At 38.7% G+C, this 25,104-nt stretch overlaps 1 protein-coding gene across 1 annotated transcript in view; it reads left to right on the top strand.

Annotated features, from left to right (window-relative positions):
* The window catches only part of QSOX2 (quiescin sulfhydryl oxidase 2), a 44,050-nt gene extending 19,172 nt beyond the window's left edge, over positions 1-24,878 (top strand). The window contains exons 3-13 of the mRNA XM_038745665.1: positions 1,310-1,410; positions 2,593-2,641; positions 2,890-2,995; positions 3,656-3,746; positions 6,631-6,776; positions 7,500-7,643; positions 8,030-8,159; positions 10,717-10,839; positions 13,599-13,749; positions 17,290-17,478; positions 21,332-24,878. Of these exons, the coding sequence (XP_038601593.1) occupies positions 1,310-1,410; positions 2,593-2,641; positions 2,890-2,995; positions 3,656-3,746; positions 6,631-6,776; positions 7,500-7,643; positions 8,030-8,159; positions 10,717-10,839; positions 13,599-13,749; positions 17,290-17,478; positions 21,332-21,855 (1,754 nt within the window). The 3' untranslated portion in view covers positions 21,856-24,878. The remainder of the gene's footprint in view (positions 1-1,309; positions 1,411-2,592; positions 2,642-2,889; positions 2,996-3,655; positions 3,747-6,630; positions 6,777-7,499; positions 7,644-8,029; positions 8,160-10,716; positions 10,840-13,598; positions 13,750-17,289; positions 17,479-21,331) is intronic.
* Positions 24,879-25,104: the final 226 nt, after the last annotated feature.

The raw sequence follows: 25,104 nt of genomic DNA, 5'->3' as shown, positions 1-25,104 counted from the left end.
AACAGTGGGCTCACAGGCTAGAAGCAGAATGATGTAGGCCCAGGAGCCAGAAAGTCATGGGTTCTAATCCTGGCTCTGCAACTTGTCTGCTTTGTGACTTTGGACAAGTCACTTCACTTTTCTGTGCCTCAGTTACCTCATCTGCAAAATGGGGATTGAGATTGTGAGCCCTACATGGAACAGGGACTGTGTTGAACCTGATTAGCTTGTATACATCCCAGCACTTAGTACAGTGCCTGGCACATTGTAACAAATACCATTATTATTATCATCCTTGTTGCCTTAATAATTGTATCAGCCTCTTTCCTGATCTCCCTGACTCCTGTCTCTCCCTACTGCAGTCCATATTTCACTCTGTTGCCTGGATCATTTTTCTACAAAAACGTTCTGTCTGTTTCCCCACTCCTCAAGAGCCTCCAGTGGTTGCCCATCCACCTCCACGTCAAACAGAAGATCCTTACCAATGACTTTAAAGCACTCAAATCACCTTGCCCCCTCCTGCCTCACCTCACTACTCTCCTACTACAACCCAGCCTGCACACTCCACTCCTCTGATTCATTCATTCAGTCATATTTATTGAGCGCTTACTGTGTGCAGAGCCCTGTACTAAGCGCTTGGGAAGCACAAGTTGGCAACTTATAGAGATGGTCCCTACTCAACAACGGGCTCACAGTCTAGAAGCCTACTCACTGTACCTCAATCTCATCTACCGTGCCACTGACCTCTCGCCCACGTTGTGCTTCTGGCCTTGGAATACCCTCCTTTTCCAAATCCCACAGGCAATTACTCTCCCCACCTTCAAAACCTTAGTCATTTAATCATATTTATTGAGTGCTTATTGTGTGCAGAACACTATGCTAAGCACCTGGGAGAGTGCAATACAACAATAGACACATTCCCTGCCCAAAGTACATGTCCTCCAAGATGCTTTTCCTGACTAAGCCCTCATTACCTCTTTTCCCACTCCCTGACTTGCTCCCTTTATTCAGTACCCTGTCCCTAGCCCTACAGCACTTCTGAACATACCTATAATTTATATATTTTAATGTCTGTCTTCTCTTGGACTGCAACTCATTGTGGGCCGGGTGCATGTCTGTTATATTGTAGTGTTGTACTCTCCCAAGCGCTTAGTACAGTGCTCTGAACACAGTAAGCATTCAATAAATGTGATTTATTGAGGTCATTGTAACTTTATTTCACATGTCAATCTCTCAGGCATGTGTTGGAAGAATTCATTCTTTTTAGTGTTAATAATAATAATAATATTTAATTAATAACCCTTCCCACCACTTCTCCCATATTTTTCAGATTGGGACTCTGCCATTAGAGTTGGGGTGCTGGATTGTGCTGATGAAGAGAACTATGAAACCTGCCGTGAATATGGTATTCAATTCTACCCATCTTTTAGGGTGAGTTCTCTATCCAGTGTATAATAGGTGTTGTAAACATGCCAGTTTCTTGCTTGAACTAAAGGTGTCGTTAGTAAAATAAATTATATTATTTCATGCATCAGTCAAGGAAGGATGTAATCCCTAGTCACCCTCCCAAGAATTGGTTCAGTTTGAAAAGGCAAGAGTAAGAAATTTATTTCAGAAAGGACTGAAGTCTGTTACCATTGGATCCCTGACTCGAGATTGTGCTCAACTTTTTAGGCAAGTTTTTGAACTTCCCTCCAGATAAGTTCTCCAGATATGATCCTGACTCTTTAGGATTGCCGTAAGTGGTAGTGGAATGTATAATTGTTGAATAGGATTAAAAAAGGGTTTTTTAATTCTTTTTGATAGGAGGTAAGGGTACTTATTATTCTAAAATAACCTCATTAGACACCATACAGCTGTCAAATTATCAAAATGCTAATGTGCCTGGAATCTGGTATAATATCTAGAAAATGGAGAGTTTTACTTGCAGGTAAGACTTGAGTTTTTCTTCCACCAGAGGGAGCATATTAAGCTTTGAAAGTACTAAAAAATAAATATGCTCAGAAACCTATTTAGAGAGGAATTTTTGCAACAGTATTTTTTTTACATTATTTAAATTCCATTAAAAAACTATTCTCCAATAAAAGTCCAGAAATAACTGTTTTGGAAGCTGAAGATCTCACTCAAATAATTTTCTACAAATTTTTGTTTATTTTAGATTCAACTTTGTCATTATTGCCCATGGACTTGCAATTCTGTTTGAGAGCCTTATCATACTATTGTACCTTATATAGTGTTACCTGTAACACAAAATCGTAGGTTAGGTTTACTGTCTACTGCTTCAGATGTGTGTGGACTAGTTTTAGTCCACTAGTTTTAGTTTTTTGTTTTTCATTGTGTTGTAGTCCCAAATGTACAATATGTACTGTTTTTGACCCTCCTGGGCAGGATATCTTTACTCCAGTTGCTCAAAATTGCCTTCTAAAATTAGGACATCATGTAGTGTAACTTTGAGTGCAGTGATAGCAGAAATTCACTATTAGCCTTCCATAAATATGAACTCTCCAGAGAAAATTGACCAAAATAACACAGGTAAAGCAGTAATGATTTTTGATATTTTTTTTAACTAAACAAATGAGGACTCTTAGTAAAGTTGCATATTTTCCCCCTCAGTACTTCAAGGCATTTACGAAGGAAGTCACCCATGGAGAAAATTACAAAGGTAAGTATACATCCATTATGTTCAAAATTTGTTAGGCTAACTTTCTGGTCCTAAAATAGAGACCAGAAAGGGCACACTGGATGCACTGTCATCCCTTTAGATTGATTTGCATTAATACTGGTGTAATTATGTTAACTAACTTTGGAGATCATCCGGTAGAGAGCAGAACTTAATTTTGAAGGGGTTTGTGTTTTGTAATTGCTGCTGTTTGTATTTAGAAAATTGAGTGTGATTTTATTTTTCAGCAGGATCAGATAGAGAACTACAAACAGTGAGGCAGACAATGATTGATTTTCTTCAGAATCATTCCCAGGAAAACCGGCCCCCTGCGTGTCCCAATCTGGAGCCCATTTCGTAAGCGTCTTTGATTATTAAAGGCTGAACTTGTAGCTTTAATCAAATCCATCATATTTATTGAGCGCTTATTGTGTGCAGAGCACTGTACTGAGCGCTTGAGTGAGTACAAAAGAACAGAATGGTAGGCACAGTCCCTGCTCATAATGAGCGGACAATCTAGAGTGGCAGGCAGACATTCATATAAATAAATTATGGATATATACATATGTACTCTGGGGCTGAAGGAGGGGTGAATAAAGGGTGTAAATCCAAGTGCAAGGGCAACACAGAAGGGAGTGGGAGAAGAGGACATAAGGGCTTAATCAGGGAAAACCTCCTGGAGGAGATATGCCTTCAATAAGGCTTTGAGGTGGGTAGAGTGATAGTTTGTCGGATATTAAGTGGGAGGGTGTTCCAGGCCAGAGACAGGTTGGTGGCAAGATAGATGATTTCCAAGTGAGTAGGTTGGCATTAGAGAAGCAAAGTTTTCAGACTGGGTTATAGTAGGAAAGCAGTGAGGTAAGTTAAGAGAGGGCAGAAGGGAGGTGATATAGGAAATCAAGGTTGAAAGCTAATGTTTTTTTGAAGTTAGAATCATATTAAAGGATACAGCCACTTGAAGATGAGTAAAATGACTGAATTATTCTGTGAAGTAAATAGTTTTTCTTCTCCTAAAAGGTCCAATGATGTTGCTTCTCTCTTTGACATCAGTGGTGGACATTATATTGCCATTTTATTTGAAAGCAATAACTCATATGTTGGACGAGAGGTATTGAATGACTTAATTTCTATAATATTTGAAATAAAATAATCTCAAACACAATTCCTATAGTATTTGAAATAAAATAATGTAGTGGGGCTATATTTGCTTAATAGGATTCATGTGGAAAAGTAACCGTTAAGGCAAAATTAGATTTGTGGAACAAGGAGATAGCCATATTTTCATTTTTCCAGTTCACAAGGTTGTCCTTGTGAAGGACACCTTCCTTGGGTGGTTGGAATTAGGTCAGGCCCAAAAGAACATGGCAGCAGGTAATATCCAACTTCATACTTCATATTTAAACATTTGCATTTGGAAGCAAAGTTCATAGTGGCACTCCTTAGCACTCAGAGTTCTTGCAGAATAGGTTGCTTTAGTTTCTTCTGGCCTACTTTTATAAAGTCATATCTCCTTTTCAGATCCTCTGCCTCTCAAAATTTTGCTATATTCAAGGCATCTGAGAGTTTATAGGAAAGTGTCCACAGCATTAGTTACATTTTCGGTTTTCCTCTGCTCTTGCCAAAATTTACAGCTTTGTTGAAGTGTAAATTAAGGGAAGCATCAGGTGCAGGTAATTTTTACCCTCTTTATAAGAAAAATTAGGGGCAATTTTAATTTACCGAGAATTTAATTATTCAAGGACTATTAATCCGAGTTTGTAGATTATCCAGGGCCCTTGTTTTTCTTTTTCCCACCTACTACCCACCAGCTGGCTATTTTTCTGCTGCTTGGGAAATATACTAAAGAATGGACAGGGAATGGGAAAAGAGGTGAAACTCAAACCAATCAGTTGCACCCATTAATAACTATCTTGAAAGGTCTAAGTGGGAAGAAATTGGGTGGGGAGGAGGTTGAAACTATGGGGTAAAGTATACTTTTTTTAAGTTTCACATTTTCCATTATGGAACTAAGCTTAGATGAGCCTATATTGTCACTTTGTAGGAGGTGAACTTTATTAAGAAATTTTCCCCAAAATGCCGATAGAGGCTTTAGTTTGAGACTACACCCAAACTATCTTTTGGTGTAAATCTTGCATTAAAAGATGGCCTGAAATTCATTGTTGATAGTACTGCAAAGGAAGACTTGTGTGGACTTGCACAGTATGTTTCAGCACTTGTAACTACCTATATCTAAACACCTAAGCCTGAGGTGAAGGTGTAACTGCTCTGTGCATGTTGATTCTGTTCAACCTGCTGGAGACACCTAGATTGTGTAAAATTGTAAATGTGAAAACTTAAATAGAACATTTTATAAAAGTTAAAAGTTAGCATTTTTGAAAGAAGCATTCTCCCCAATTAATTGTTGTCAGCTGGGCTAAAGCAAGACAAAGTTGTAGTGATTTTTTTTTTTAGTATTTGTGATTAAAGGCCTTATATTTTTCCAGTTAGCAATGCAGTGGTTAACTATACTAATTTGTCACTTACTTGGCCAACATTATTCCACTACCACCTGTCCCCTTGCATGTTTGGTTGATCTTTAATGTTGGGGGGGGGTCTGTATCTAATAGCTGTATTGATATATTTGTTTTAAAGAAGTAAAATTCTTTGAAGTGATGATTGTTCGTGATTTTGCCCAACTGAGGCAACCTGTCCATTAAGGATCATGTAGATCCATTTTTGTTATCTTCAATTAGCTAAAGAGTAGATGAGGTGGCTAATTTTCATTTTGGCCCATATCTGGTGTGTTCTTATTTCACAGTTTCAACAAGCTGCTGTCTCAGCCTGACAGTAATGCTAAATTGTGCTTGTGTGTTTTATTAAAGTCAAGATCTAGGGGAGTGAAGAAAACAAATTGCATCATTATCTTTGTAGAAGCATACAGTGTTGTACAACATTTCCAATTATACTTGCTTATGAGCTGGCCCAGCAGCATGCCTGAAGTATGACATGCAGCCAACTTTGAAATCATATACAGACGTTGATTGCATCCTAGGCAGTGGTTCAAAGGAGACTATATATATTTCAGAGAAGCTGAGTTCTGTTAGGAGTGGAATGGGCAGCCCCAAAGCTTGTCAGCATATCTACATGGTTGTTTCTTCCAAAATGTAGGGAAGCTTGCAAAATGGCATAATATTTGCTAACAGGAAAGGAATGTCTGTTATTTTTGTTTGTATTTGTATACAGCCTTATAGATAGCCACTTGCTGGCTTGCCCAAAGACTCCAACAATTTTTGTAGCAAACCAGTGGTGAAAAATATTGGGCTTATTTATTTTCCTCTCTCGGAACTACAGAGACTGTGTAGCCTGTGAGGAAGGAGAGTGGGGGGGAACAATTTCATGAATTGGTTGTGAAATAACAACAACCATTGATCGATTGATTGACTAATTGATTGAGTACCTCCTGGATGCAGAGAACAGTGAGCCCCATGTGGGATAGGGACTGTGTCCAACCCAGTTTGCTTGTATCCACCCTAGAACTTAATACAGTTCCTGGCATATAGTAAGCGCTTAACAAATACCACAATTATTACTATTATTATCATTTTTATTATGGTTAGGGTGTTTTAGAGGGGAAGATCCAGATGAGGTGTACCACCCCCTTTTCAGGTAAATGGAGGAAATTTAAGGCTATTACATTCTCTCATGAAAACTAATTCAAAAATAATAAAATATATCTAGTTCCCTTATACTTCTGCATCTGTATTTGTGTCAGGGGTTTTTATGATAGAGATTGTTTTCTATAATTTTCCTGTAGGTTAATAAGACTCATTCTTGAATTCTAACTAGTGAATCACTGATAAATAAACATCCCCACTGAATAGTGCCTTATTTTCCCAAAATATAAAGCTTTGGGTTGGGTATAGTCTGTATTTATTTTGAATTTGATTTTTTGCCGGGTTGGAGAAAAGTCACTGTACAGTGCAGAATTCTTAACATGCTGTTTTGTCACCCAGGTGATATTAGACTTGGTTCCATTTGAAAACATTGTGGTAAACAGAGCACTGAATTCTGATAAGACATTTCTAGAGAAGCTCGGTATTACTTCAGTCCCTTCATGTTACCTGATCTATCCAAATGGGTCTCATGGATTAATTAACATGTAAGTAGTAAATGGCGGTAAGGGATATGGGCGGCATTTTGTGGGATTCATCTAAGTTCCAACTCTATAATCAGTGAGCTTCTTTCGGACCCCTTCATTTTTCAGTCAGTTTGATGGGCCCGGATGCAAATAATCTTTATGCAGCACTGCCTTCTAAGTATATACTTTAAAGTTAGCTACATTTTTTTACAATGACTTTATTTTTATTCCTTCATGTGTGGGAATAACTATTAGAGATGTCCTCTCCTTTACTAAATGTTATTAAGACCCCTTATTGTCATATACCTCTTTTCTCAGAAGGGCTCAAAATACTGAATGACGGTGCTAGCTAATTCAGTTTCCTAGCAGCCGAGGAGATAGGTGATTGGGAGATTTCCTCTTCCAGATGAGGAAGATACACAAGAGTGCTGGTAGAATTAGGCAATTCATTTAGTTTGTCAGGAGGGGACCCAGCTATAGATAGAGGTCTCCGGCCTCTAATTAGTCAATAATTATATCCCTCGAGAAGACGTTGTTAGGCCTAGCCGTACTTCAGCACTCACTGATTTAGGGACACAAAAATTTTTTTGTGTAAATTGCAAATCACACTTGACCTTTGGACAATTATATTTCTTCGAGTTCCAGCCACCACCTTCCATAATGAATTGGGCTGGCCTGCATGATTGAGCCCATCAATATCGGTGTTTTTGAGTTCTAACCTTTGCTCTTTCCTTTCTCATGCAGCGTGAAGCCTCTTCGTTCTTTCTTTTCTTCCTATTTAAAGTCGTTGCCTGGAGTGAAAAGGAAACTTTCCTTTCAGGTTCCTTTGCCAATAAAGCTAGATAAAGAGGAAAATGCGGACACTTTGGCCTGGAGGGAATTTGATAAGTAAGTGGACTTCTGTCAAACTTGGGCAATTGAAGCTCTGCAACAATTTTTAGTTCAAGTGGCTTATCTTGGAAAAAAAGGATATTTGGTTCCACAGTAACATATTTCCGTCACTTGTTTTGTCTGGAGTGCTATGAAGTAGTTTTTTTCTGACAATGCAAGCCTGTGTTGGATGCAGCATAGTGCATGTTATAAAGGTGAATGCCACAGAGAGAGTTTTCCTTAATGTGGACTTCTGCAAGAAAATGCTCACTGTATAGGAGAAATGAGTGTATTTGTTTTAAGAATCCAGCCTTTTGAATGATAGATAGCAGTTTTTATATTGGAATTTGGGGGGAAATTTAGCCCTAAAGAAAATTAAACGTATTTTATGATATGTCTTGTAGGTCAAAGCTGTACATGGCTGATCTCGAATCAGGATTGCATTACCTACTCAGAGTGGAGCTTGCTACTCACAAGACGCTGGAGGGAGCTGAACTAAAGACTTTTAAGGATTTTGTTACGGTCATGACCAAGGTATACATGCCCTACCTTTGATCATATTTGAAAGAGGAGGGTTTAAATGGAAATTTTACTTCATATGGAGATGCAAGACTTTTCTAAGTACTTTGAAAAGTTTCAGCTATGTTTTTCCAGTTAAAAATATGTTTTTTGTTTAATTGGCATTGAGGGTGTAGGTTAAGGTTTCATTAGGGCGCTCACCTTTTCCATATTATTCATAGGCACAGATACCTGTTTTACCTAATCCCCTCCCCTACTGGGATGTGCCCTGGACACCCACTTGGTTCTCCCTGAGTGGAATCTCATTGTCTTTTAAAGGAAATGTCTCTCCATCCCTCCCTCCACCAAGACAGGCGACACTCTTCTTCATCTTCCAGAGATTGTTGCTGATAAGTTACTTTTCCTATCTCGTAGGCCTAGAAAGAAGACAGTAATTGAAGAACCTTCTAAAGGGAGCATTTCTCACTTGTTTTAATGCTTTTTAAAGAGCTAGTGATTAGATCAGACTCAGTGGTCCATGCCAAGGAAAATGAATAGAATATGAGAAGCAACATGGCCTAGTGAAAAGAGCACAGGCCTGGGAATCAGAGGACCTGGGTTCTAATCCTGGGTCCACCACTTGTCTGATGTGTGACCTTGGGCAAGTCACGTAACTTATCTGTGCCTCAGGTACCTCATCTGTAAAACAGGGATTAAGACCGCAACCCCTTTGTGGGACAGGGGCGAAGTCCAACCCAATCATCTTGTATCTACCCCTGCACTTAGTACAGTGCCTGGCTCATGGTAAGAGTTTAACAAATACCATTTTTTAAAAATAGGGTAGTTTACCTCACAGTACATAGAGCTACAAAGATGGCTTCATCTCAAAACTTTTGATTTCTGTCCCAAATATTCAACCAACTCTTGTAAATATGGGTGACTCACTTAATCTCTTTTTCTTCAACTTGTCTGTGAAATGGGTTATAAGAATTCTTGCCCCCACATTAGAAATGTGTGGATTAAAATTAAAACATTAGGGATTCCCCTTCTCACATCTTTTCATCATGCACTGGAACCTCTCCGCTTTTCAGATTAAGACCTTCAACAGACATCCCCAGTTTGAATGCTTGAATCAGAAACATTATCTTCCCGTTATCTTTTTAGTGAGCTTGCCCTTGTGTAATAAAGTATCCAGTAAAACTTTTTAAATATCCTACATAAACCTTCTGTGAAAAAGAGAATGTTTTAGTTAAAATTGCCTTGCTCTAATTTGAAGTTTGCCGTGGGCATTTCAAAATGATTTCCCTTGCCAAGCTATAAAAAGTATTCGTCTCATTTCTAAACCCATAAATAAACAAATTTTTACTGCATTTTTTTTAAATCCCAAGGAAAAGAATGTGAAAAGGAATAATTAGTGTTGCATTATATTTCCCAAGAGTATGGTGTACAATAATCAGTTAGGCAGGTTCTTAGCCACTGTGGCATTCAGAGCTTAGAAATCTCTAGATGTCCTCATTTCCTTAAAGAAAGTGTAATGCTAATGTTTTCATCACAGTATCCCTCAGACAGTCCCTGTTCTTTATGATGGAGCCTGACCAGCTAATTCAATTTGGTTGTATAGCTATTAGCAGATAAATCGGGAAAGTTCCAGTATAGTTGGGTCGACTGTCACTTGTATCTCCCTCTCATATGATTTTAATTATGTGTTTTTCTTACCGGTCTCATGTGTGGTCTAGATTTCTTTACAGCATCAAATGAAGTGAACTGTTCTTAGATTAAAATGAGCTGTGTAAAACTTAATACGAGGAATACACTCTTAATTATTTGTAAACAGATAATGGCATATAAATTATTGTAATCTACTGAATCCTAAAGAAGAGAATATATAATGTTGCTAAATGTGAAGTCTGCTCTTCTGTTTTCTGCTCATATGTCACTATTATGAGATATTTCTGGCTGTCTGCACTGCTATCAGTGGCATGCTTTGAACTTGTAATAAGACTGTTACCTACTAGAGGTCTGTACAGTAGAGTGTACTGATCAGAGGGGAGTCCTCCCCGCTTTATTCATCACCCCCTGCCAGCCCCACAGCACTTACATGCAAATCTATAATTTATTTATATTAATGTCTGTCCCCCCCTCTAGATTGTAAGCTCATTGTGGGCAGGGAATGTGTTTGTTATATTGTTCTCTCCCAAGCATTTAGTACAGTGCTGTACACATAGTGAACACTCAATAAATGCAATTGAGTGACTGACTGACTCCCATCCCTCCCTGAAATTCTTAACCTGCAGAGTCCACTGGTGGTCTGAGTGGTCCAGAGCCAGAGTTTTCATTCCTCCTTGAGGCAGTCCTTTGCTTGTCTCTTTAGAGAAAGAGTCCTGAAATCAGTCATGAAATGCTCCAAGACACGTTGACTAGAATCTGCCTTAAAGTTTTATATGATTGACATTTAGACTGTGAGCCCCCCCGCCGTGGGACTTTGTCCCACCTGATTGACTTGTATCTACCCCAGCACTTAGAACAGAGCTCAACAAATAGTAAACATGTAACAAGTGTCATAATAATAATTTTAGAGGTTTGTGTGTCTCAGTTATTTCCAGGCCGCCAGTCTGTCATGAAATTACTGGAGACTTTACAAGAGTGGTTAGTGAGCCTTCCATTGGACAAAATCCCGTACGATGCAATCCTGGACTTGGTCAACAACAAAATGCGGGTAAGCTGTGAAATAGTTTCCTAAAGTAGAAAGAGAACTGTAGGGACTGGAGAATCACCCTGTAGATCCAGGAATCCCCTAATCTGGCCCTTCTAGGTGAAGATGCTTATTTTCAGTTACTCATTGTAAAAACAGCCTGCTCCCTAACTACCTCGTAGAAGCAGTGTAAGGATTAATAACCTCAATTCTACAGATGCGGAGGCAAGAAGTTACTTGTAAAGATACACTGAGAACTAAAATTTACGTCATTATTCCTGAACCTCTTTTAAAATTCAGTGTGAATTTTAAAGGATTTGTTGCATCTCCTGAATATGAGCTATTTAGTTCTTGATTGCTGTGGGTTTGGGTCCGCTGTTTAAAAAGCAAATTGAATTATTTGGAGACATTAATGAAATACCTTTAATCATTTTGGTTATTTTTTTTTGTTTCCAATGTTAGTGTTATCTTTTCTTACACGATAGATGTGATATTTTCTAAGTCCTGTCTTGATCAGAGAAATAGCAACATTCTCCAACAGGAACAGTATTCTAAGAGGCTATTAAAACACACATATGATGATTTAATATGTTTCATTTTTTAAAAAAAGTAGGTTAAATTTCACTACCAAGCACAAGTGGAATAAATATTGTTTAGGAAATATATTTTAAAATCCCTGTTCAGCCTCAAACGTAGTGTAGAAAGCAAAAATATAACTCTTCCCTGATGCTGGCATATAAGAGCAGGCTGAAGTACAGATAAGTGGTTTACAATGTGAAGGAGCCAGAAAATGTTTTATGAAATCAGTGCTCAGTGAAGCTAAAAAGCTTCACCCTTGAAGCTGGCATTACAATTGGAGCTTTTCATCATATATTCCTACTGTCCAAGATAAATGATGTGAGCATGGCCACTAAAATACTTTAATAACTTGGAGTAAACCTAATATCTCATTTGCCAAAAAGTTTTCATGGTTTATATTTGTCTTTCAATTAACATTTTCTTCCAGAGATTTTATTAATAAGTTGTATTCTACTTTGCCCAGTAAATTATGTCAGTTTCATTAATCAGCATTTGCAGTTCATAAGTGAATAGCACTGTTTTTCTGCCTTAATGTTTCCACACTGTATCTTAGTTCAGATTCTTAGCAAAATTGACCATCACACTAATTTGCAACGTTCCTCATGCCTACAACGCCATCTGTCATGGCATTTCATACATATTAACATGGGTACTTGGCTAATGTGTACTTATTCAAGGAGGAAATTAATGATAGTTAAATAACTCAAATTAAACTTTAACCCCTGAAGTGTTCAAAGTTGTCTCTAATGTATTAGAAGTGGTCTGATATACTTAGAGAAGCAGCATGGCCTGGTGGTAGAGAGCACGGGCCTGGAATTCAAAGGACCTGGGTTCCAATCCTGGCTCTGCCACTTGTCTCCTGTGTGACCTAGGGCAAGTCACTTAACTTCTCCGTGCCTCAGTTTCCTCATCTATAAAATGGAGATTTTAGATCAGTTTAGATCGTAAGCCTCATGTGGCTCCAGATTACCTTGTATCTACCCCAGTGCTTAGTACAGTGCTTGGCTCAGAGTAAACGGTTAACAAATACCATTATCATTATTTGAAGGAAAATTCACTTTAATATCTTTTAGTCACACCTAGACCCTCTCACAGTACTCTTATTTCTGACTTACATTGTAAATCTATCAGTTTATTTGTAGTTTATATTTTACAGGTATAGTTTACAAGATCAGTTGGATGCATTTCGTTTTTCTACTCTGTGCTGAATGATCTTTAGTTTTAAAACAGCAAAAAAACCCACAAACCAAAAAAACAGGTCTTTATCTTTCAGGCCTGGGGCGTTGAATTTAGCCCAAGGTAGAAATATGAAATTCTGGAAGAACCTATGTATTGCAGTCACTTAGAAGAATTGGCTGCCATCAGCCAGTGGGATTTATTGAGTGCCTTCTCTGTACCCTTGGGATGTACAGTACAAGCAAATGACACAGCCTTGACACAGCCCCTTCCTTCGAGGATCTTACAGTCTACGCAACTGTTAAATTAGCTCCCAAACTGAAGCATGCGATTAATCAAGAACATCTTTTCAACCTAATCAAAAGTCCAGGCAATAAGATCAGCTAGAAATATCTAATAATTAAAAGGAACTGCCTACTATATTCATCTCTTGGTCCGAAAATCATTTGCAAGAATGAGAGGAATTTCTTTTTAGGAAAGAAAATCTCTCCAGTTGAACAGGCTGTGTAATTAAAACTCCAGCAGTATTTACAGTTTTGACCAGGCGAAATCAATCATCCTCTCAAAGTTCTTGCCACCAATTCCCCTAATGAAGCTTTTGCATTTGAAATGGAAATGTTGTCCAATTTCTAAAGGAAACCACACCTTACAAAATGCCTTAGTATCTTAAAAAGAGTATAATATTATAATCGCTGCCCTTTGCTTTTGAAGCTTATGCCACTGGCAGTGGTATTCTATCCCTACGAGTGAATGCGGCCGAAAAGAACAGTGTTATTAATAAGGTGCAATATAGGCAGTTATTAATGTGCAATACATTACACTTTTTGTGCAAGAAAAGACAGATTCTTGCTGGTCTGATATGTTCGTGGAGACTTGCTGTTTCCTGGACTGATGCCTGATCCCTCTGAAACCCCAACTGATGGACCAACCCTGCAGTTCTGGTGAAGATCAACTATGGGTTATAGAAAAGAACAAGAATTATGCTTATTTTGCTAAAATGTTATCACGACGGGGGGAATCTTTTTCAGATCTCTGGAATATTTCTGACTCACCATGTTCAGTGGGTTGGGTGTCAAGGAAGCAGGCCGGAGTTGAGAGGTTACCCTTGTTCCCTCTGGAAACTCTTCCATAGTTTGTCTGTCCAAGCTGCCCTTTGGCCTGAAGCCCTCATTAATACAGGTAAATTATGTAAATGAGATAAAGGTACAAAGTAATTGACATCAAAGCGCTTTGAAAAAAATGTAAATGCTCCACAAATTGAAAATGAATTATTTCAAGAAACTTGAACACTGGGTAATAGTGTCACAAATCTGTGCTTAGTAATTAGGTACAGAAAGTCATTTATCTGCCATGAAAGTTACTGCACTCACTAACTAACAGTGGGAAAGAATTCTCAGAGATTTTTTTCAGAGTCTTCAGTGAAACCTGTTTATAGAGTATAAAAAAAAAAGCCCAAACACAGATTGGATTAACTGGGAAGCCGCGTGGTCTAATGAAAATAGCAGAGGTCTTTGAGTAAGAAGAAATGAGTTTTAAATCCAACCATGTAATTGGCTTGTTGCAGGTCCTTGGTATAGTCCCCTTAATACCACTTTCTCCCAAATCACAGGGAGGGGGATGTTGCAAAAGTAAAGTGAACTAAGTGAAATCGCTTTGGAAAAATATATTCTACAGATTCCAAATGTGTGTTATTGTTATTGTCACTAAAATTGTTGTAGTTTTCATCAAGGCATGAAGATCAGTGTTGTATTTTAGAAAGTTATTTTTTTAATGGCATTTGTTAGGTGCTTACTAAACACCTGGGAGAGTACAATACAGCAGAAGATTTATCGGAAAGAGAATTGTCCAGAAAAAAGATGGGAGTGGAATCATCTTGGTCAGATTTTATGGTTTCCCCAGCAGAAATGGAGAGGAGCCTAAGTTAGTGCTACTCACAAAGATGGAAACTGATGTGCCACAAGCCTATCCCTGGATAAATTGGCCCAAATTAGAGAAGCCCAATGGGCCCTGAAGGCCCTCCCTGAAGAACAAAGAAAAATATATCTAGTATGGCTTTTTCCAAAATTGCATTTTGGCATTTTCCCATGTGCTGTTCACCATCTGTGTCAGGTGAACTTTCATCCATAGTACCAAGAAGTTGCAGCTTGGATGGTCCTGCCCTGACAGTGGAAACTGTACCCTCTCAGTGACAGTCATTACCCTTCTTTTTGCCATGAAAACACTTTGTAACTGTAGAGCTTTTGCCGTCTTGGTTTCACTTGATAGTGCCCCTGTCAAATTATTCCAACAATCCAAATCATTGTCAAGGAAGTGGAATTTTTCAGTACTCACCCTTTAAAAAAAATCTTAAGCATACTTTTATCAGTCTAAATTGGAATAGATATTTGATGAGAGTGTCTTCTACTGAAAGAATTGGGTCAGTCTGAGACAGTCGGATTATGTCTTGGAAGGTTTTTCCTCTCCTTATTGCTTGTTTAAATCCCATCCACTAAAAAGCATGATGCATTTGCTAATCCTCCCCACCACAGGTAGGGTTTTATGACTCTTGTCCACTTTAAAGATTAGGGTTACCCTGAATTGCAGTAGTTTGGGAGAAAAGAGAAAAGAAGGATTACATGATGATACATGGCAGATGTTATTAGAAGATCCACCTCGGGGCTGGTAAAAGAAAAACAAGCAAATGAGCCATTTTGTGTTTTCCCAGGAAAACCCCATAAAGTACATTTTTTCCTAGTTGTGATCATGAGTCAAAAATGAAATTCCCTCCACAATTAAGTTTGCTTTCCTCTTCTCACATTCCTAGTTCTCTTTTTAAATGGGTTTGCAAGCCTGATTTTTAGAGTGAAGAATTTTGTGCTTTATCAAATTTATTTTAAACTGTATTAAAATTCCTTTTACCACTTTTGTCACTGGAATCCAAAGAAAATGGCCTCAAAAGCTTAACTTTTCTCCATATTATCTAATTACAGAGAAAGAGGATTTTAGCATTGGTGACATACATACCATTAAATCAGGGCCTTGGTACTGTAAGGAATTGTTATCCTTTAGAAAAAGTAATATTCATGTGAAACATTACAATTGCTCTACCTTTAAAAAAATCAGCCTTGAAGTACCTATTGCTTGATATGCAGTTCTTTTTGTCTCTGAAGCACATCTTTGCTTTTTAAAATTATTTTTCAGCCTTTCTTCTAATATTAGTATTTAATCTGCTCTAATCTCATGGGTCTCTTATTTATACATGCCTATTCAATTACTGTTATTAGATGTCTGAGTGGTGATTGCTGGGTTTGCCATTTTTTCTGCTTTCCTTTCGCCCTTGCCTTGTTTTTGTTCTTGTTTTAACATTTATGCTTTTTCCCTTTTGTAGGTTGATTTTTCAGTGTAGTGTACTTTCTCTTTAGGGAGCATGTATTTTGTTTCCCTGATCTTTGGCTGTTAAAATGTATTGGTCCTCAGAAAACTGCAACCTTGCAAGTAACTACAAACCTTTCTCCATGCCCCCTCAAAATGTTTCACAATCTCACCCTCCCACTATGAGTTACAATTAAATCTTGACTGCTTATCTAGTAGAGAACATAAATGGGCAAATGTCTATTTACAAGGTTATTTCTGTTTGATCTTAGAGTTAGACAAGTTTTGTTTGTTTTCTTTCTTCAACTGTTATGTCTTCAACACATGACATTTTGCAAACACCTAGGCATTTCTTTAGAAACTTGGAGCCGAACTCCCACCCTAGCAATACAATAAGGAAGTGAGGATAATTTCAGTTCTGTAAAAATATTTACAGATGTAGTTTTAACAAAATTAAAAAGAGAGCCAAAATTTAGGGTGTCAGAGTAATTCAAGTGGTTACATTTGTCATAAAGGAGCCCTCTGTGCTATGCTAATAGGAAGTATTTAGTAAAACTGATTTCCAGTAATGAATAACTGATTCTACTCCAAGCCATAAGCAGTATGAACAGTGTCAGAGATTTCAGCTGAAAGGTGGAAAGTATCTTGTTTAATCCCAGGTTCAAATTAATCACATATATAAATGTAATTATTTTGTCAATAATATGTTTTAAGTTCAGACCCCCTGCACTAGGATTGAGGACTTGAAGAATGTAAAAATCATACGCCTTGTCCTTACCATGCTAAAGGGAGGAGTCAAAGCAAGCATAACTTAAACAGGAAAGTCATTGCAAATAATGATTATTTTCTAGAGCTGCTCATAAGTTTGTCTGTCCCTAAGTTAGTGTCTGAAATAAGTAAGGGGGCTTGTGAGCACTCTGAGAGCACTTTGGGTCCTAGAGGCACCAGGGGAACTTTTGCATTACCCCAACGATTGAATTTACCACAAGGAAAGTGAATTTGGCTCACAAGATGAGAGTAGAAAAAATATTTTCTTTACAAGTACATGTATATACAGAAGGCCACATGAACAGAAGCTGCAGAATTAATTTATGGAGTGCTTACTATGTGCAGAGCACTGTACTAAGCATTTGGGAGAGTACAATACAATAGAGTGAGCAGACATGTTCCCTGCCCACATTGCCTCCAGTTTCTGGAAATTTTGACCTTGTTTTTCTGCCTCAGCTTAAAACGGGGACCTGTGGTACAATATAAGCTGATCTGGATAAACAAAGCTTTCGGATGCTACAGTCTGTTCAGGTTTGTAAGAAAAAGTTGGATTTTTTTTTCTCTCTGTCCCACTGTAATTGTGTACTCTCAATTTTGCAGACTTTGACAAAAACCCTCAAGGAGTCTTGCAGGTCATGCGGCAATATATTCAGAAATTTTTTGGGTGCAAGGAATGTGCTCAGCATTTTGAGGAAATGGCTAAAGAATCCATGGACTCGGTGGAAATCCTAGATCAGGCAGTTCTTTGGCTGTGGAAGAAACACAACATCGTGAATGACCGGCTGGCAGGTAACGGTAAAATCCAAATGTGAATTCCTCTGGTTTCCTTTTAATGGTATAATGGTCAGTGTAGTGTTTTGCAGAGTTGAACCAACTTACTATCTGAGGTAGAACCCAGATCATCATAAAATCCTCAGTAGGGACAAGAATCTTGAGGGACAAGAATCCCTGTCTAATTTCCACTTCTTTACTCTTCCCCAGCGCTTGGCACAGTACTGTGCACACAGTAAGCGCTTAAAAAATACTATTTCCTATTACTTCTGAAAGGGATGACTCAGAAGAGGCTTTCTGTGCCCATCATTCATACCACTCAACTTGACAATGATATGGAAATCTGGAGTTGTTCATCTTTTGGCTGGGCTACCATATCAAAGTTGAGGTAGGAGATTAAGTTGTAATGATAATGCAAGCCCATCAGCGTGCTTAAGAATGCGCAACAATGGATATCATCCTTTGTGAAATGATACACTTGATTCTTCCATAACTTATAGGGAAAGCTTTTCCAACAGCACATGTCTATCTAGAGAAAACCATAAAATGTTGGAAGAAGCCATTGTGGGCATGTCATGCTGCATGTAGCATAATGCTCGTTTTCCTTAACATGGAGTCAAGAGCATAACCCCCATATTATAGGAGAATCAGTCAATCAATGGTATTTATTGAGCTCTTACTCCCTGCAGAGCAGTGTACTAAGTGCTCCAAAAAGTACTGTACAGTAGAGTACAGTACAGTAGAGTAGGTAGACATGATCCCTACCCAGAAAGAGCTTACAGTCTAGAGGGGAAGACAAAGGTTAAAATAAATTACAAACAGGGGAGTTGGCAGAGTATCAGGATGTGTACATTAAGTGCCATGGGGCTGAGAGGGGGGTGACTATCAAGTCCAGCGCTTAGAACAGTGCTTTGCACATATTAAGTGCTTAATAAATGCCATTATTATTAAGTGCTTAAGGGGTATAGATTTAAGTGCATAGATGACAGAAGGGAGGATGAAAAGGGGAAATGAGAGCTTGGTCAGGAAAGGCCTCTTGGAGGAGATAGGATTTTAGCAGGGCTTTGAAGGTGGGGAGAATGGTCATCTGTTGTATTCAAAGGGAGAGGGAGTTCCAGGCCAGAGGGACATGGGCAAGATGTTGGCAGCGAGACAGACGAAACCAAGGTAGACTGAAATTGTTGGCATTAGGGAAGCGAAGTGTGGTAGCTGGGTTGAAGTAGGAGATCAGCAAGGTATAGTAGTATGGCAGGAGCCTTAAAGCTGATGGTAAGGAGTTTCTTGTTTGATGTGAAGGGGATGGGCAACCACTGAGGGCTTTTGAGGAGTGGAGAGACATGGGCTGGCTCCTTTATGGATTGGAGCGGGGAGAGACAGAAGGCAGCAAAGTCAGCAAGGAGGCAGATGCCAGTACTAGAACTGAGTGTATTCCTGTTGGTGGAACTCTTCAAGAGTGTGGGTTCAGGCAACTAAACCCAAGAACACTGTCCATAACTGGAATATTCAGAAAGGACCCCCTTGTCCTTTTGGGTTTAGATAACAATTCTAGAAAGGCAAGCAGGACTGAACATATCTGAACCAGAATGATGGACAGAGCTTGAGCCCAGACTTTTAGGAGGAGGGTACGACCTTTTCAGTAATTATCAGACTTGACTGGTGGAAATTTTTGCTAGCTTCTTTGTTGACTAGCTCACAGTCCAACTTGTTCATGAAGTAGATTTCTTTGTATTCAGCGAAAGTCTCCTTTGAGCAGTTTGCAAACTTTTTTCCTTAAGAGATGTGCTGACCTAAAGGAAAATTATTAAAAAGGGGTTAGGCCCCAAGCTCAGATTAGCCACTCTATTTTCTCCCTTTTGCAGAAAGCGAATTTGAAACCCTCTTGGTGTAGAATTAAATTTCATTCCATTCAAGCTGGTTTCAAACTTTACAGACCACCCTCAATTTAATGTTTGGAATTTTAACAAAACTCACAGACACCCTGTTTCATCTTGACAGCACATCCGTTTTGCCTTTGCAACACTGTCATTCTTTAGGGCCCTAGGTCCATTTGCTACCTACAGTGCAGTTCTTTGTCAGAAGAGGCTGGGAGGGAGAGGCGAGAGGGCATTACCTGATCACCCAGTGGGGTCAGCGGGGGGGTGGACACATCCATTTTGGTTCCAGTGAAGGAAAGTCAGCTGTCCTATAATTGAACTTCTGTGACTCAATGAAAATAAATGAACATAACTATATTATTTATTGACTGATTGTATTTAATAATAATAATGGCATTTATTAAGCGCTTACTATGTGCAAAGCATGGTTCTAAGCGCTGGGCACTGTTCTAAGCGCTGGGTACTAAGAGCTGAGGTAGGAATGAGGTCATCTGAGTGGATGGATGCACAGTGCCTCTCTAAGATGGAGGACGAGCAGCTATCTGTGCCCATTTTACAAATAAGAAAACAGGCCCAGAGAGGTTAAGTGACTTGCTCAAAGTCACACAGGAGGCCAGTGACAGAGCTGGGGCTGGACTGTGGGTCTTTTTGATTCCCAGTCCATTGCTCTTTTCCAGTATCAATCATTTTTATTGAGCAATTACTGTGTGCAGAGCACTTGCGTGAGTACCACAAAAGAATATAACAGACAAATTCTCCTCCCACAACAAGTTTGCGGTCTAGAGGGAGGAACAGACATTAAATAAATAAATTATGGATATGTGTATAGGTGCTGTATGGCTGGGGAACGGTACTGGATAAAGGGAGCAAGGCAGGGTGATGCAGAAGGGTGTGGAAAAAGAGGAAGTGAGGGCTTAGTCAGGGAAGGCCTCTTGGAGAAGACTGGCCTTCAGTAAGACTTTGAAGGTAGGGAGAATAATTGTCTTTCAGATATGAACAGGATGGGTGTTCCAGAATTCATAATTCTGGGTAATTTTGGTAAAGCCTGAATACCTGACTTCAGTTCAGGAACTAATCCCTCATTTATAACAGTGTTATTATGAGACATTTGGTTCAAGATGCAGTTTTCAAATACCAATTGTGTCCTTATACCAGGGCTGCCTATAAGTAATTTTCCACCAATGCAACCACATTTAGAATATGATAGCAACTGAACAAGCCATGTCTGTTACATGTTCAAGAGTTTCAACTATTCTTAAATTAATGGTTGATTAAAATTACCCTTAAGAAGATTTATTTCCTAGTAAAATCATTTTTAATAATAGTTGGATGGAAAACACAGCTCAACTATTGGGTTTTATTTAATCCATTGTATTATAAGAACCTCCTATAACTAAAGCACTAAGGAAAATTGGTTTCTATGTGCATTCAATTTCTCATTGTTGTGAGTTAGCATAGGTAACATTAGTTAGAATTTAAATATGCATTCCTATGTTTATAGTCAGCATTGGCCTCATTTGGAAAGCATGAGTTGCCTCAGTCAAAGTGTCAAACAAAAAGTTGTTCTAAGGAAACCAGTGACTGCAAAAGGTAGTCATCAATAGCCCCACTGGTAAATCACACCAGAATCTGAAACAAGGCAGAACTCAGATGCAGATGAAATCATTACTTGACACTTTGCTGGGCAAAAGAAATCTCCTTGAATGAAAAATCTATGATTCTGCAAGTGATCCTTGTGAGTATTCCAAAGTTTTTCAATGTGATCAACGAAAGTGCAGTTAATAAAGGAGAATAGATTGAGACGGAAGCTTCTGAGACCGCCTAGTTTTCCTTTTTGTTTCCATTCATGTCAATTTCCAGAATGTTTTTGCTAATAATGGTTAATAAGGGATTATTGTCTCAGCGTAGTAATGGGGTTCGTTTAAAAGTCTCTGTTGATTTAAGACTCTTCTCTCTCTCTTCTGTCCCCTCCTCCCTCCCTTCCTTCCCTTGTCTAGGTCAGCTAAGCGAAGATCCCAAATTTCCCAAAATTCAGTGGCCACCACCCGAGCTCTGTCCAGCCTGCCATGAGGAAATCAAGGGGTTAGACAGTTGGAATGAAGCCGAAGTGCTAATGTTCTTGAAACATTTCTATAGCCAAGAAAATATCTTGAATACGTATTCTGAAGAACAAACAGATTCCAGTGAAGTTGGGCCTGGTGCAGAGAATGCAAGAAAAGAAAAGAGTTCCCAAACGAAACCAAGTGAAAGCAGAGATGGCAAGATCCCAGGTTCACATAAGCCTTTGGATCCAAAGCAAAGAAATGGTGGGTCTGTCAAAGAAAGCGTAAAAAATGAATATGAATCAGGGCTTCATAAAGAGACCAAACACTCTTTTTTAGGGATTGGCTTTTCCAACATAGACATGAGTCTCTGTGTGGTTCTGTATGTAGCGTCATCTTTATTTTTGATGATAATGTACTTTTTTTTCAGAATGAGGTCCAAGCGGTGGAAAGTAAAGTATTACCGACCAGTAGTGTAGGACAATTTTTTATTTTATTTTATTATCGGTTGGTCAGAAGTGAAGTTTCTTTGTAAATGGCAGATCAGGCAGTACCAGATGCAGCTTTAATATTTATGATCAGGGATTTTATATTGTTCAGGACTTGGTTTCAAACTGCATTTTTCCCCTTATTTCCTCCAAGCTAATTTTACAAATGTTCTGTTGTATAGAAGAGAAAGGTTGGACTTTTCCACGACCGTATGTATGTATAATTTGTAGCTCACTGTGTTGGCATCTTTTAAGGCTATCTTATGTAAAAAAAAACTATTCTGCATAATTCAGTATACCAGACTGCGGGAAAGAAGTTGAATACTAATGCACATGCCGAAAATTTCCCGTTAGACTTTTACATCCCGAGTTTACTCAACAGGCCATCAGTCTGTTTGCTTTGTTTTTGCGTATGGAGGAGTCTGGATTGATTTTTGTTTTTCCAGAGGTGAAGGAAGTTCATTTTGATTTTGCCATTTTATGGAGGAAGCTGAATGTTTGCTGGGGAATGCTTTAAGAGCTCAGGTTTGCATCTTGTTCTCATATCCACTGAAAAGAAGGCTGCTCCTGGAAGGAAATTGGAGTAATAGTGAGTGGTTTTCATCTGCTTGACTGTTCTTAGGGGAAGAAAATATTCAATGTGGTCCCTTGTCCAGGGCAGTCAAGGTGGGATCGTAGTGTTGCCGAGTTCCTGCATCAAGAGCTCAATCAATGCTGATGAAATAGAGTAAAAGTCCTGAATGTTTGCATTCCTTACAGAATATTTTAAATTCTGAGTGTAGAAATCCCTAATTTAGCAGGGCGGAGTAAAAAGATATCTTGCAATAGATGCATTTGATGCAGGACCCAATGAGTGGTCAAGTGCACAAATGTTTTTATGAAGCCCTTGTTGACCAGAATGTATGAGCGCATTATTGTTTTCAAGAGCAGACCCGACAGGTTTGTCCTCACTCTCCTGCCCATGAATTTGTGTGTGATAAGAAAGATCTGTTAGAAGAGTTGAGAAGAATGATCTATTGGAATAGTGTCCTCACATCTTGGGACGCTTCAGAGTTTTCTTCATTAAAACCAAGTGCACATGAAGCAGCAAGTAGGGCACCAGGTCTTAGCAAGGAGCTGATGGAAGAAGGCAAAACACCGCTCACCACGTCTCCCATGCTCCCTAATTCAAGCTCTTTGGTTTGACAGCCATTAATGGAAGCATTTGGTTCCTATTATTGGATATTATTTAATAAGTAGTAAGCAGGTCCAGTTTCACATTTCTGAGTCAGTTCCATTTTCAAAACAAATGAGTCAGGGATGTAATTATTGCATACCTGATAGGCCCCCAAACATCAATGTATTTGAATTCCTAGGGTCTTTTTACAATGTGATTGAATAAATAAGTTGCTTGAAGGTATCCAAGGAATATAAAATCCTTAAACAAAACCCTGTTTTAAGACATGTCAGGCTTTATCTTTGGCATAGAATGTCCCCCAACTGCTGGCTCTCTGTCTTTCTGAGGTTTCACTTTAAACACAAAATAGATGTGGAATTGAAGCTGAGGCACCCGTGTAGCTTGAACTCTGGAGCCAAAGCTGATGTCCTAGTTGCTCCTTCGTGCTTTTCAGAAAGAGAAAGATCCTAAAGATAGGTTGTCAGTCTTCCTTTAGGTTCCTTTGCTGCTGTCAATGTCTCACCAGCTTAATTTGACTTGTTCTGAATGTTGTGTTTCAAATATGTCCCGGTTTAGACATAGTTTTGTTTTAAGAATTGTTTTAACCATGTTGGCCTTTAACAGAGTTTCTGTTTTTTCCTCCTGCCTATTTGAACTTTTATTTTGAGTTGCTTCTCAATCAGATTAAAGCCTTTAGAAGTTTACAGGAACATTTTGACATTGAAGCCTTCGTTGAGATTGAGAGTCAGGGTAAGGAAAGGGGATATATTCAACAAAATGTGTATTTGCTGCAACAAATGCTCTCAACTATCATTCTATTCTTCTTTTTTATTAGAATGGTCTTATTAAGGAAGACCAGGTAATCGGGGCATTCGAAGAATGTAAATGGATTTGCATCCATTTTGCTTACTGTCATGGTGCTATGAATTGTCTTGCTTTCCCCTCCCACTGCCCTGTGTAAGACTTGTTTTCTCTGTCTTGCTTGACACTTCAGGGTATTCCAGGTTGGGCCTTGAATAGGTTGAAGTCCAAATGATTTAGTTGTGTGGGTATCTTGAACATTAAGCTAATTTCTAATTTAATCACAGAAATCGTAGTTCTCCCTCTTATGTTTGTCTGCCAATGTGAAGGTACCCCAGGAGCACTAAGGAAAATGTTTTTAGTCAAAATGTCTTCTCAGGCCTGAACATCTCTTCCCAGACAGTGTTTTTGTTTTGTTTTTTTAATGTAGTGAAGGGGATACTCCATTATACCAGAGTCAGATTATACAATTCTTTTACCTTTCCCCAAAGCCCATGTAATTTCAGGTCCATCCTTTTCATCGCTAGCATTGGAAAGTAAGTCTTACGTTCAGGACAGATCTGTAACTTCCCAGGTGTGAGTGACATAGATTGAAAGTAACAGTTTTAAGGGGGAAACTCAGTCATGGTTCAGTAGATCGGTTAGAAAGTTCAGATAAAGGGAACCAGGGTGATCTCTCTAACCAGCATCTGAGATGGGAGAAGCTTCTTTGCCAGGAAAGTCAAATAGTGTTCTGGCATTAAATTGTGAACCGCAAGTTATGTATTCACCACGTGTTGATCCTATTCAGAATCAGATGTTGGTACCTTGCAGGAAAGGATCAAAGTATATTTTTAAAGTCAAAAATGTTACAAATGAGATGTTGAAAATGGTGTAATAATTCAGTAATTTAAATGCTTATTTATTTTTAATGGAAATATTTTGATTAAAAAGGAGCTCGGTGAAATGCAGGCATTTGATGTGATTTCTTCCTACCAGGGAAAGTGACTATTTTGTACCAAGCAGTTCACCATAATGGGTGTACTTTTCAAATAATAAATCTGACATTTGAAAAAAATTGTTGCTCTTTGTGATGAAATAAGTCTCTTCAAAAATGTCTTCAGAGTCAGATTTTGCTTGCAGGTTTAAAACTCTTTTGCCTAGAGATCACTCTCCCAAGTCTGTTGTACCTACAGTAGTCTTGAACACACTTCTGCTTCCCTCACCTGCTAGAGAGGGCTCTTAGTTGGCAGAGAGCCCTGGAGCTGGATTGGACATGGAGAGGTGGTTTGTTTAATTTTTTA

This window comes from Tachyglossus aculeatus, chromosome 4, assembly GCF_015852505.1.
Source record: "Tachyglossus aculeatus isolate mTacAcu1 chromosome 4, mTacAcu1.pri, whole genome shotgun sequence".
In the NCBI taxonomy this organism is placed as follows: Eukaryota; Metazoa; Chordata; class Mammalia; order Monotremata; family Tachyglossidae; genus Tachyglossus; species Tachyglossus aculeatus.
The sequence above is the reverse complement of the archived record's forward strand: the minus strand, read 5'-3'. Positions and strand labels throughout refer to the sequence as shown.